Source organism: Tachypleus tridentatus, chromosome 11 (assembly GCF_004210375.1).
Source record: "Tachypleus tridentatus isolate NWPU-2018 chromosome 11, ASM421037v1, whole genome shotgun sequence".
NCBI lineage: Eukaryota > Metazoa > Arthropoda > Merostomata > Xiphosura > Limulidae > Tachypleus > Tachypleus tridentatus.
The window spans coordinates 39,803,895-39,818,848 of NC_134835.1; the positions used below are offsets into that span (position 1 = coordinate 39,803,895).

A 14,954-nucleotide genomic window follows, 5' to 3' on the forward strand; every position below is an offset into this window, starting at 1 on the left:
ACAAATATCTTTGGTAGCATGTATGTAAAGTTCAATTAAAAGTTATTGCTTATAATTATAAATACTGCACCAAATATAGTTTTGTTTCTGGAATATGTTAAATACTTTTCCCTTTCATAATTACTTGCAGTAAAGTCCACATATTGTTAAGGCTGTAATTGTACAGTCTGATTCAGTGTCAAATTTACAAGTCATATTGATGTAAGAATGTTGTTATGAATTAGGAAGAAACACACCTTTTGCTTATATCAAATTATTATTTTGTTTACCACAATGAACATTTTTTATTATTATATTTGTTATCAAAAATAAGAAAACTGAATGAAAGGAACATTGATATCAAACAGATATGCATTCAGATTCATCCTGATACCTTTGTGAAATCTTCATCTTTTAGTCACAAAACTGTGTGTTATGGTCTTATATATTCCAAGTTCAACTCACAGTCTGAGAGTAATGGGTTTGAATTCATGTCCAACCAAAAATGCTTGTTCTTTCAGCTGAGGGACATTATAATATTATAATATTTTGTGGGAATACAGTTTCCATTGAATACTTTAATGTAGAAAGCAAATAAATAGAAACCACCCCTAATAGTTCTACCAATTTTACCTCCAACCTATAAAAAAAAAAAAGATATTAATTTGAAATATACACCGTACTATGATATTTGTGTATGATCTTTGATTATTCATGGCAACTAACTAGATTGACATCACTGTCTGGATTTTGACTGATAGATGGGATATTCTAAACACATTTCAGTGTTGTTCCATTATGGCTGTAAGTTGGCAACATGGACTATTAACAACAGTGCAATATTGAAATGTATATATATGTAAAGAAACTCAGGAAATAGTCAAAATTACATAGTAAAGCACATACTTACACAAATAGAAGTCGCACAAAAATAAAACCAGTATGCAAGTGGTACACAACCACTTACCGTACTGTCACTAGCACCATGTTATACATACTCATAAATAATGGCGATTTTCAATTTTTTTATTATTTATACGTGGAAACATTCACAAGTCATGGGTTAACTCCACTGTAAGAGATAAAAGTTAACAATGGTAATTGTTTCAGCTATGTAGGTACATTTGATACAGTAGAGACATGTTTACTCTTATGTGTAAATATTTTCAATTTTTTCACAAGCTTCTTCATACTTTTTCAAATTGTTTGAAAAATCAACAGAATAAACATTTTTATGTGCTTTTTTGTTAACATACCATAACTAAATAGTTGTAGTTATCATAAAGGTGCATGAATAAAAAATTTTCATACTTAAAGTTAAACATCAGAAATGTATTTCTGGACAATAGTATGAAAATTACATGATTATATATTTATAGGTTTAAGTTATTACAGAAGCAGTTTTATGTTTATAAATTAATTTTAGATGCTGATATATTTACATTCAGTCCAGTTATGTCTTAATCATAATATACATGCAATTATCATCATATTTTAAACTTTTTTGTTAGTTTGTATAATAAAAATAAAATGATTAATAACATTGTCAAATTATCACTAGATTGATTTATAACATCTACAAACTAAAAAATAAACAGAATGTGTCTATGATTCACTCTGTTTCACTCTAGTCAAAGTTTGAAATCAACTGTATTATGGTTATCTATTTATTTTCATTTACCTCTGCACAAACAAATTGTGTGTAAAACGTCAGCAGATATTTACAGCAATGTTATAACAATAACTTGACACACATAAATATACAGTTATAGTAATATTGTCTTACATGACATATTTTAAAGTTGAAGTGACCTAAACAAATCATCTTATTTAAGGTATAATGAACATTAACATTTTAGCACATACATAAGCTCTTAACATTAGGTTTAAGTTAGATTTACTTCTGTTTAGTTGTGTTTTGACCAGAATTGTATATTTCTACTAAATAGGTTTGCCATATATTTTTATGTAGAATGAGCAGGCTTGATAAATGGTGACCTTTAAGTCATTTGTTAAAAATGGTATGGGGTATTATCCATATTAATGTTTAGAACTCTGTTGTTTCTTGTGTGTTTAACTGTTGGTTGTTGTGGAGGAGTGAATTTTAACTTGAGTACGATAAACAAAACAGGTTATTGCAATATTCTAGATGTAAGAAATATTGTGTTATAAGGAACTTTACAAAATCATACTGTTTACTAAGATTGTGGAAGTTTTAATATTTTCTTACAAAACAGTAAGAATGCTACTATATTTTTGTTTGAAATATGCTGTACTGGTATATTTCACTTTCTTTAAATGTTGGCTTTGATTAAGTTTTTGTTTGCCATTCTTTGTGTTACTTTTATATTGTTTTAGTGTGAACAAAAGTGTATTTTTCTTCTTTACAGAACTATAAGATTTTAAGCCTTTTTTACTGTGTGAATGGCCTTCAAGTTCAACTTTCCAGCTCCTAGTAGTCACGTCAGTTATGCTTAACAAGATAAATCTGAAGAAACCTGTGAAGGAAGAATCTATCCATCAGAAGGAAATGTACCAATAAACAGTGGAGGTGAAACTATGGGGGTAGAGGTGTGAGTCAGTCCACAGCACGTACATATTTGTTAATTTTCTTTTTTTGTTTTGTTTTGTTTAGGCATGTTGCTATGTTAATTTTAGTTTTGTTGAACTTAAAAAAAAAATTGTTAACAATTAAATTTCTTGAAGTGAGCTAAACATACATAGTGTAGCTCCTACAGTAATATCTAGGGGATATTATAAAGGCAGGGGATAAACAGAATGGGGGCTTACTTTTTAAGTAATCTGATGCAAAACCTTTTATGAGAGTGGTTACAGAAGGCTGTAGATTTCCTCTACTACATACGGGTTGATCGATGTAGATCTCTCATTCTTTTCAGTAAGTCTCACAAACCCTTTTAAAATGTGAAATTGAACAGCAATTTCTTGTATATCAACATTTAATATTTGTATATGTGCCAATTATTTTTAAAGCTGACATTTGTATTTCCAAGCTCACAGCAGGCAAGGTCTAATTATGGACAATGTTTTATCACTAACAATAAGAGCACTTTTGGAGCATAAGAGGAGAAAGGCAGGTACTTTAGTCCACCCATCCACCCCCATTGTTCGTATTATTGAGCTTCTATTAAAACACAAACTGTCAAATGTCTTGTGATGACTGAAATTTCATTCTAGAAGGCTCTGTGCCTTATTGTGAGATAAAAACTAGAGTATTTTTAGTAATTTGGAAAAGGGGACATGTTAATGTAGGGTTCGTAACTCCTCCACCCCCATTATTGCTGTTATTGAACACTTTGATAAACTTAACTTTAATTATATTCGTAGATGGTGTCTTGTTCTTAAACTAAAAAGTAAGACACGTTTATACAATTTTCTCTGATATGCATGCACACAGTGTGGGGGAAAGCAGAAAAACATTTAATATATACATCTTGGAGACTGTGCTGGGCTCTCTTTGGAGGAATTAAATGAACAAATATGACTGCCTTTGTTGCAATAGTGCATAAATTGAGATGAAGTTTCTATTTCAACAGCCACCATAAGGTTGGTATGAAAAGCTGTTGTTTGAGTTGTAATAATTTCTTACTTTGTCCTATCTGTAAGACACTTCTGTGGCCATTGGTTTTCTATTAAATAATCATTTAAAATGCTGGAAGCTGGGTGTTGAAAGCAGGTAACAGAATGCACCCCTACTGACATTACAATTGATACTACCTCTTTCTACAGGGTTATAATGACCATTATACAGTGTAGTAAATGAATGTTATAAATGAATTGTATGAAAATCAGGATTTTTCTCATTTATCATATCTTCCACCTCCAGATTTTGTTTAAGTTCATGCACAAATAAAGGACAGGTACCTCAGCTTGATAAATATGAAACATAAAATTCTAAGTTATTTTTATGATTCTAGCTCAGAACTTCTTACTAGGGCATGTGCTAGTTGACTTCTAGGTGTTGCTGTACCTAACATGAGTCATCACTCATGTACCTGCTGCTTCGTGGAATAGTTCACCCGGTATCAACTTGAGTGTGAATTTGTATTATTAATGGCACAAAATTAATATGTTCTTCTGGATTATTGCCATCTAAGTTGATTGGCCAGCTACAAGGAGAACATAACTCATGTAACTAGTTTCTGTTTTGAAAGAATTGTGGCCTGTAAAGTGCAGCATTTTTATCTAGGTATGTGTTGAGTCTGCAGTGCATATTTTAATAATAATTTTTCCTTTTGAGTCTGTTTTAATTTTCATTCCACTTGTCATTTTTATTTTGCAAAGTGGTAAACATGTGAAATAATTATAGATTATCAAAAAGTTAGAACTTGTGTTTGGTAAACTCCATGTTCTTTATAATGTAATATTTTCTCACACTAATCTTCCATCTCAATAAATCATCAAGTCTGTCAGTATGCAGGGTGTGGATTACACGAATGCCTCTATTTTTGTAAACTACAATAACAAATCATATCAGTACTTCTAAAGTTGGTTTTTCATACTATAGATCTCTGGTAAATCTGTTTTAAGTTTATTTTATATAGCCTTGACAGAACTAATCAGGGCATCTAGTCAACTGTAAAAGTATTATCAAAGTAGACATTATCCTAAATCGAAACATATATGGTTAAGGTAGAATAGAATAGCTCTTCATCCCAACCATGTCTTGTGTTGAGTGAATCATTATGGTCTGCATTTGAAAATAGGTCTTTGTGGTCATCCATTGCACTGTTTCAAGTGTTGTTGTTCCTACAGACTCTCCATTGTGTTTTATGCCCTCACTTTTCTTCTAATGAAGATTGATAGCCCTTATTACATTCCAGCTTTCCCATAAGTACCACATCTTTCTTATATGGTTGAAATGTATACCTGGCTCAGATGGTCTCCCACACCAGTTCTCCAAATTTGACTTTCTTGTCTTCAGGTGTGTCCTCTGGATGACTTTGGAGGATGCTTCTTTCCTTCCCTCAAACTGTTTCTTCCACCTATTCAATGTAAAATTCTTGCTATCTGTTGATATGACATAATGTACTGTATTGGAAGTTGTAATTCACCTAAACTGTAAATGTATTTCTGGAAGGTTCTTACCAAATTTCACACTTCCCATCTTACCTCTTCATTAAAACCTGATGCTTCCAAATTCTAAGAGAACTCAAAGTGATATCTGGTAGAATTGAACAGATGAAGTCACAAGCATAATGAGAATACCTTGCACTATTACTAATGGAGGGTTGTCACATGATAATTTTAATGAATAATTTGCAATCAAAAGGAGGCAGAAACTAATGAACATGCTTGAAAACAAGTTTTACAAATAGATGGCAGCATTGAATGTGAATATCTATTGATGTAAAATAATTGTTTGTTTGTTTTTTAATTTCATGAGGTTTATCTCCATTAGCCATCCTTAATTTAGCATTGTAAGACTAGAGAGAAGACAGCTAGTCAACACCACCCACTGCCAACTCTTGGGCTGCTTCTCTACCAGTGAATGTTTGGATTGACTGTAACATTAGAAGGCCCCTACGGCTGAAAGGGTGAGCATGTTTGGTGTGATGGGGATTGGAACTAGCAACTTTCAAATTATGAGTTGAGGGTCTTAACTGCCTGGTTATTTCAGACCTGTGTAAAAGGAGATAAGTACTTATTGGAATTACATTTTTAGTACAAAAAATTATAAATATCACAACAATTTTATAGAATATGTGATGTAGATTGAAAATAAATATGCAGGTTAATCAGTCTGTAGAATGGTATTCCTGAAGTATTAAAAATATGATTCAAATTATAAAATTTCGTAATTTTGAATATTAAAAACATCTAACACTTTTATGACCTGCCCAGGAAAAGAAAAAAAATGTTGTGTTACAAGCTGATAATTTGATTCACCCGAAAACAGCTTACATTAACAAAGGTTTATATTCAGTAGTAATTATTTCTGTCCCAGCAAAAATAGTTGCATAACTCAGAAAGTGTTAAAAATGTGTAACTAAATAACTGTACATTTTGATTTAAAGGGGAGATATGACAAATTATGAAGAGTAAAATAACAGTTGTAGAAACATATTATTTCCAAGGAACTTTCAAAGTGTGATCACAGTAATGGTTACAAGGTTTATAGATCAAAATAATCCATAGTGTTATTAATATTGTAAGAATTAAAACCATACATTTACTAAAATAGATTAATTTCTGCATATAATCTTAGCAGAACTGTTGTATTAAATATTCGAAACTAACATCATATTATGAGGACATCGTGAAAGTAACAGCTACACACACTTCCAAAAGGTTATTAATATAACTTGGAGGAATGGTGCTTACTTGTGTGAATATAATGCACCATTTATTTTTTATCAGTATTTTAGAGTAGAATTCATATAATTAAAAAGTAACTGTGCACAATTTTCTTACTGCTGTATAATAAACTTACAAGGAGAGTATACAGTTTTATCACCTTACAAAAATATAAGACTAGAAACCTGTGTTAATCCATTACTTTTCAAAAGGTACAATAATTTTATAAGTAGCATGTGGTAATATGTTCACGTTGTAGCACATTACAAATTCTAATGATACTTTTATTGTTTCAGTGGTTCAGGAACTATCTACACAGCCATAGTAACTGCTACTGGGTTTTAAGTTGCAATTAAAGAGATCAATGAAAACCAGGAAAAGAGCTTATCGTCACCGAACTTATAGTGGTGGACAAAAGTAAACATCCAAACCATCGTCAACTATTTGGTTAGCTATCTTGTTGGTGATGAGCTTTGGGCTAGTGTTGTTAATGTTACATTTTAGTTAATTTTTTTTAATTTTAATCTTACCTGTTATAGAGTGTACACTAACATATTGTCTTTATTTAATTAAGTGGTCAATTTCAAGCAATTTTACAAGTTTAAGAATATTTTTATGTATCACTCTCACAGGTTTGCTTTGTTTAAATTGTAGTTGTAAGTAATACGTGACAGTTTTATTGTGGGAGGTTGCAGCCACATTTGGTTCTGACACAATGACTTTTTTAATTCATTCCATATATAAATAACTTTGAACTAACTTTATATATTTTTATTCTAAGTTTCTACCAGTATGTTATCTTTAACAAGCACTCTTTAGTTTTTATTATGCTTGATTCATCTTCGTTGTATGTTTCACCTACAGTGTTATATACATGGTTGTTGAAATTATTTTATTCAAGAAAGGTTGAGTTTGTTAAATTACTTGCAGCTTATACAGTACTCTCAAATGTAGCGTTATTTACAAAACTGTAAACATTGTTTAGTGTGTAATACAATAAATATTAAATTATTAAATTTTCAGTCTCTTACACAAAATACAATCCAATGTAATCTTTTATAACTGTTGGGAATCAGATTACAGCATTAGTTACCAATATGTAAAAAGAGGGTACTTCAAAAAACATCTTTTGAGGTAGAAAAATAAAAGTTAGAAATTGAAGAAGTAACTAAAAAGTAGAAAAGTGGTCTTTGCTAATTCACACTTTCTTAACACTTGAAATTGAGTTTGTAATATTTTTATGAACCACAAATCTTTCTAGATAATAAAAATCTTACACTTAAATAATGTTAAACGACTGTTGTTACCTCAGTTCTAACTTCATGAACAATTATTTAAAAAACTTTTCTGTTTTTATTAGATATATGATTACTTACAATATTCTTAAAAGAGGAAAATAAATTATTTTGTCTCATTATTATGTATAATTTTATTAAATAATAAAATGTAAGTGAAATTTTAAACTTTGTTTGTTTGGGTTAATGATGGAATATTTAGCAGTTGGCTGTATTACTGATGTTCTTGCCCAAACCTGTGTTTATGAAAATGAAATAGCAGCAGTATGTAAAGAAGTATGTTATGTTGATTTGAAAAAGAGTAACATTAAGAAGGAACTGATTGTTCAAATGATATAATTACCATATAAACTTTTATACTAAAGTAAATTCAGAATATAAACAATAACAGTAGGAGAGGTGGACTGGACCCCTTTTGAGGAGCCATGCCACTTCATTATGAGTTGGGACCCATACCATCCTACTAGCACTGAGTCACACATAACCTGTACACTTCATACAAGGGAACCCATGTACGTTGGGACAATTCTACCTCTGTCACATATAATATATAAACCTAATAACCTAAGCATAGCTGGGTATTTTTGTTTATATAACAGCGTTTAATACATAGAAAATACAGTGTGTTTTGGTTATGTTGCCTAGCAACAAAAGTATAGCCTAATATTGTACTATAAATATAAATTGAAACATATAAATAACAAAATTGAAAAATATTTATTGATTTCTTAATTTAAAGCCTGCACTGATTAAAGAACATTTTTTTTATTGAAATCACTGGTGACATAACAACAAATACCTTAATTCAGAAATAATTTAAGTTTAAAATTACCCAGGGGTAGTCACTCAAGATTGTTGGTGTCAACACACATAGCCCACACTTTACTCATGGCCTGCTTTATTTTGGATGTTGTTGTTAGTAAGAACATCTACCTCTTAGCAGCAGATGGTAGAACAACTTATATATCACCCTAATAACCCCATCAAAGTATTGAATACAATAAGTGCACTGAATTAACATTACACTAATATCTTAAGATAATTTCCTTTGAAATAAATTCATATTTCATTTAGATTCTCAAGGTAATAGTTTCTACACCTTAACAACATAATTCATTGAGATATTAAAATTGATAACATTTTACTTGGAAAAAGATTGGACCATAAAACTAGGTAAGTTTTTAGACATATAACGTCTTCGTGAACACAAGCATTTCTAGTATCTTAGGTTGTTTGTAAGTTTCCTCTTAGGGTAGATTACTTGACAGTATATACAAATATGTTATGAAGATGTGAAACATCACATGATATCAGTGGTTTACTTGATTATTTATTTATTTCTAAGAGAATATATCCATTTTTTTCTTTTATTATCTTAACTACTTGGTGTTACATTTTATGTTTTTAATTCTATTCTGTGGCTGTTTATTTCTTCATTTCCACTTCAGTATCAAAATTGAAAATTATTGAAAAAGAATTCCTGACCAAAAATAGACTTTTTCTAAATGTATAAAGCACTGAGTATTTTTAAATCTTAATTTTATTTTTTCTGTAAATTTACAACATGAAACACATCCAACTATGTAGCACAGCTACTTATTGTACTGTTAACCAATAGGATTATAACTTGACATAAAAGGTAGGTTTTATGTATACATATTAACAATAGTACAATTTATGTCAAATGAACTACTAGCCCACTTTGTTGTAAGAAATCATCAGTTTGTTTTCTAATTTCATTCATAAAAGTTTATAAATGTACAATCCATGTGAGGAATTCAGAGGTAAATAGGTTACAAAAAGGAAATAATTTCACTTTCAGACTGTAATTTTAAGTGTTGGCTTTAGGTATTTGGTAATTATGAAACAAATTATATATTTAGTTGGATTTGACATTTTTAACACCAGCAATTTCAAAAAATAATTTATTACAAACTATTTGTTCTGGAACAAAGCAAGAAACATACATAAATAGCAAATTTCTATCAACTTTTTGTATGCTGAGAAGTTTATTTGTGCATTTGGATGAATAAATATTTCTATTTTACAGTCAAAATTTGCAATAGGAGCAGAAAAAATCTAAATTAGAGTTAATTTTGTAAGGCTAACTAGCAGTTATTTACAAGTTATTTCTGTTTTTTTTTTCTCTCACATGATAACTTTATTGCCTGGTTGGCACTTAGCATTGGTTGGTTCCAGAATTAATAAAAAGGAAAGAGTACAGACCGAAGGTTAACATCTCATTCCTTGGTATTTCATCAGGAAAATTCTGACATGGTAAGTGTAGGTGACCAGTACTTACAGCCAAGGAATAAGAGTAGATTGAAGTTTAATTTTCTCCTCATTTGGGTATCTTGCATTTTTCTCTTTTGTAAATTGTTTAAGTTTTAAAAGTTACAAGTCCATGAAATTTGATGGAAAGTTAAATACTTTGGTACAACAATAATATAAAAATGTGATTTAATAAATCTTGGAGGGACTTCCAGTGGATAAACTTAGTCTTTCACCAATAATTTCAAGATCTTTTAATAACTTGGGTGTATTAATGCTTTGCTTTAGCTAAACACAAATGTTTCTTTCACAAAGTATAATAATAAAAATTAATATTGTTTCATGAAACCAAAATTCTTAAAAGCTACATTTTTGTTTTAAAATACAATTGTCTGCTTTGTCCAGAATGTCTTCACCACCCACAGGTAATATATATAATAAAGACAAAAATAAGAATGTTCACATAATTCAAACATGTAGATGTAATGAAGGTAATAATGAACAGTGGAATGATGACAGCAACATTGAATATTTAACAAGACTATATACAATTACAAACAGTTAATTATTGAATCTTGTGGAGTGTATGATATAATAATCTTTTAAAATTCATAAAGTATAGTGTTTTCTGCCACAGTATCACTATCATCTTGTTAAACCCTTGTAAATAAATAGTAACATGTTAGATAATTCACTCATGGTGTTCTGGTACTGTAAAGTTATATTTTTTTGAGATATTTAGACAGTATTAGGGAGTATTATCCAAAGATTTGTGCATTCCAATGTCATGGGTGCCAAGTGACATGAGTCGGTAATAGTGCATGAAGCAGATAGTATTTCTGTGTTTTGTAAGTAAGGTATATTATATCTCTGTAATGCTAGTGTCATTAACAGTATTGGTTATAATTTTTAATATATATAATTGTTTTCATTATATATACATGTATATTTTTATTATCAGAATTATTTTGTGTTGTTAAGTTATTGATTTAGTCATCAAGTCACACTCCTTTTTTAGGTACTTGATTTAATATTAACAAATGGGAAACCAAACAATGAAAATAAAGATAACCTGTCTACAGGTTTTCAAGACTTCCTAGACAGGTGTCTAGAAGTGAGCGTAAATTACCTCTGAACTCTTATTAAAGATATGGTATAAATTACTGTTATTTTACTCAGATATTTTGGTTTACTTTGAACCTATTATCCTGATAACATACACCAAAAAGCAGTACCAGAATGTTTAGTTACATTTAGGCCCATCCTACAGTACTGTGCAAAAATATTAGGACAAAGTGAAAAATCAGATTTCAGGCAACTTTCAAAGAACAGTTGAGGGTGAATCACTGGTAAAATATCAATATTTTATTACTCTTCACATTTAGTGCAACAGAAATTTTGTGAGAGTTCAACAAACAGTGAATATTTGCTGTGTCTCCTTTTACTTTAATAACTATGGAAAGTCATTCAGGCTTTGTTACAAGATGTTTAATCACAGTGTCCTTTGGGAGTTTAGTCAAAATGTCTCTGATACACTCCCATATAGTTTCATTGGAAGTAGCTTTTGATTCTTCAAGTTTTTGATTTATGAAATTCCAAATCTGCTCATTTAAGTTGACATGGGAGCTCTTAGGGAACCACTGTATTATTTTGAATAACTCCAGTGGCTTATTTTTCAGCTAAGTAATTTCTGCATACGTTGGATAAGTGTTTGGGGTCATTATTCTCTTGGTAGTAGAACTCATTACCAATAATTTGCAAACCACTGGGTCTGCCATGATGGATCAGTATTTGGTGGTCTATTATTCCACCTATTTTGCAGAAATTTCCTGTAATCTCTGCAGAACGACACCCCAAACCATCACACTGCCTCTCCCATGCTTTATCACAGGTGCTATGCATTGACATAAGAATCTTTCATCTTTCTTCTGCTGGATGTACAATGTACACTTTGATTAAACTATTTCAAACTTTGACTTATCCATCCATATTACTTCTTTCCAATTATCAGCAGTCCAGTTTCTTGTCAACACTTGGAGAACAAAGTAAAGGTTTTTTAACTGCTACATGATCAAATATTCTATTATCATTGACTCATCTTGATACTGTAGATCTGGACAATTTTCTTTCATTTGGTACATGGTCGTTTATCTCATGCTTGAAACCAGTGTTCCTTCTATCCAGAAGATTGCATAAACAAAGGTACTTAATGCCAGTATAATTGAATCCAGGTGTTCTGTTTCTTCCTTTCTTATTTTCAAATTTATCTGTATTGTTCTCATGTTCTATGGTGTAGTTGACAGTAGTTGGGGAAAATTTCAAGTCTACAGCAATTAGATGAAGAGTCCAACAAGCATCACATAAAGCTTTTATGCAAAGTCTCTGATCTACGGACAATTCTTTCCTCTTTTTGAGTTGTGGAATGAAAACATCATATGTGTGTTATTACTGTTTTTATGAAGATTTATTTGTGGATTGCTATTAAATTTATTCCTTCTAGCATATACTGGTTCAATATGCTAGCTTCTTTCAACATAGTTAAGACATTGCATGTAGTACTATGACATTTATTTCAGGCCCTAAATTTTATCACCATATTCATTCAAACAAAACCATTATGACATGTCCAAGGTACAAGCATAGGAAATTCTAAAAACTCAGTGTTCTCACCCCAGCTCATTTAATTGTTAAAAAGTGAATCACAACCATGGCATTGAAATTTACAATCGGTAATAACATGGAAGAATTAGCCCATAAAATGGAAAGAATGACAAAATATTCTTTTGTCTATGCTCTTTCACACAGTACTGTATAAAGAGACTAATTAAACAAACTGTATGTGATGTATAATAAGCACTTTTGTTAAACAAATGTTTTTTTATTTTTCACACAGTATCTGTTCATTGAAGTAGGTGGTCAGTGAAAACAATACAGCCCACTACAGTGATAACTAGATTCACATTCATAGCTCAAAAACCAAATATCCTAATATAAATGTTGAAATATATTGGCCATGAAGACTGGCATCATTTTAGGACAAGAAAATTAACAGATTGTATTTCTTAGATTTCTCCAAGAACAGTAGTATATTGGGTGCCACGACTTCCTATTATTCAGCTTCTTAGATTTTGAAAATAATATCCATTTCTCCTCCATGTAAGAATGTTGTTACGAATTAGGAATAAATAAAAACTCTTGCTTAGATCAAATTATTTATTATTTTATTTGCCGCAATGAACATTTTTTTATTATGTTTGTTGATATTTTTGTGAAATCTACATCATTTAGTGTCAGAACTATGTATTATGATCTCACATATTGCAAATTCAACTTGCAGTCTGTGAGTTGTGGGTTGAATCCTTGTCCAACCAAACATGCTTGTTTTTTTCAGCCAAGTAGTCATTATAATATTATAATCAACCCTACTTTTCTTTTATAAAATGTAACCAAAAGTTGACAGTGGATGCTGATGACTAGCTGCATTTTCTGTAGTCTTTCATAGCTAATTTTTGGATAGTTAACACAGATAGCTTTTGTGTGGCTTAATGAAAAAATTCAAATAAACAAACAGATATGTTCAATTTAAGTCAGTTTCCTAATCTGAGGCTAAACAAAATCCTTTTAAGTGTTGCTTCTGAAATTGCTGGGAATTCCTCATACAGATACTTGAAACAGTCACCATCTTTCCATCCTTCTATTCCTATTTATATGGATGGTTTGAAATCAGGTGACTCTGTGGGCTCTGCCATGGTTTGTTTTGTTTGTTGCACATAGAATCCACTCAACATTTTCTGTGTTCACTGCTGAACTGTACTCCATTTCTCTTGTTCTGGAGTACATGCTTTTCTCAAATGATTTAAAGAAAGACCACATTTGAGGACTGTAATAAGCCATGGTGAGATGGGCTGACCAGTAAATATTGATATGTTATCCAAAAACAGACCCAATGTTTTTTGTAGCTCTCCAGCCATTGTAGCACTAGCATCTTTTGACTCAGTTGTATGATCCAAATGCATATATATGGATGTGAAATTTTTATTCATCAGAACTTCAAGCTCTCCATAGAGATGAGGAGCCCATCTTGTCCCTAGGATGTTCACAGGTTTAAATGTTTTTTCTTCTAGAGCATCACTGACACTTTTTTAATTCCCTTCTTGCTTTGGCACTCAAATGATACTGTTTGTAAAGTCCTAACAGAAGGTATTTTATGCCCGATAAAAACTTTTAATTCCTTCACAGCATTCAACAGTCCCCTTTCAAATAAGTGGGCCACACACGACACCTCAACTAACCATGGCATCCCATCTCTAGTAAGAAGTGCAATTAGTCCATTTTCTGCTCCATTATTAATGGAAACACCATCAGTACCTATAGTGGTTGCCTTTCTTTTGCAGTTCTCCACACCAACTGTCTCAAATGCTTTTTCAATTGCTGTTTTTAATCCTGTGGCAGTATCACTGGGTGGGGCCTGCAAGTCCAAAAATTTTGTAACAACATTTCCTGCCTTAACAAATACAGTTTCTTCTTCAATTACTCCAGTGTCTTTAGATACATCTGAGATGAAGGAAAACACTGCAACATTATCAAGGTCTGCTCACAGATCTTACATCATGATGTCATTAATACATGTGATAAAGTTTTTTGCTGATTTGTCATTTATGTACATGTCTCCATTTATTTTCTGTAACTCACATAATGGCCCCAGCTGTTCTGTTACGACTAAGTAATAGGCGGTAGTGAAAAGTTTTTCCAGTTTCTCAAGTTGATAAGCATGTAAATTTCTTATGCATAAATCCATCTGCTGAACCTGTGGTTTAGATTCAGCATTGGCAGCTTGAACACACGGAGTATGCCTTCCACTTATATCGTGGGCTTTGATCAATTGTAGATGAAAATTACTGGTACCTTTTACCAAGACACTATCTCCTTGGCACACATTTTTGAGGCTTTTGCATGCCTTGCAAAATATTTCAGTAGTTTCTTGATAACTCTTTAACCAAGGGAATGCTTCTTCCCGTTTTGGTAGGTAACACCGAGTTGCTTCATTGCATTTCACAGAAGGTATTGGGTTACCTCCTTGATTGCTTGATCTTG

At 31.2% G+C, this 14,954-nt stretch overlaps 1 protein-coding gene across 9 annotated transcripts in view; it reads left to right on the top strand.

The window, feature by feature from the left end:
• Nucleotides 1-14,954, top strand: part of LOC143231979 (serine/threonine-protein kinase PAK 3-like) — a 39,757-nt gene that overhangs the window by 8,248 nt on the left and 16,555 nt on the right. For 2 of the 9 annotated variants that reach the window (XR_013017317.1, XM_076466912.1), the window contains exons 2-5: nt 2,370-2,571; nt 5,399-5,534; nt 6,591-6,771; nt 9,773-9,866. Coding sequence is in view for 7 of the 9 variants with exons in the window: in XM_076466912.1 (XP_076323027.1) it covers nt 9,864-9,866 (3 nt within the window). In the remaining 2 variants the exon portion in view is untranslated. The other 7 variants (XR_013017318.1, XM_076466915.1, XM_076466914.1 and 4 more) reach the window with 7 other exon arrangements.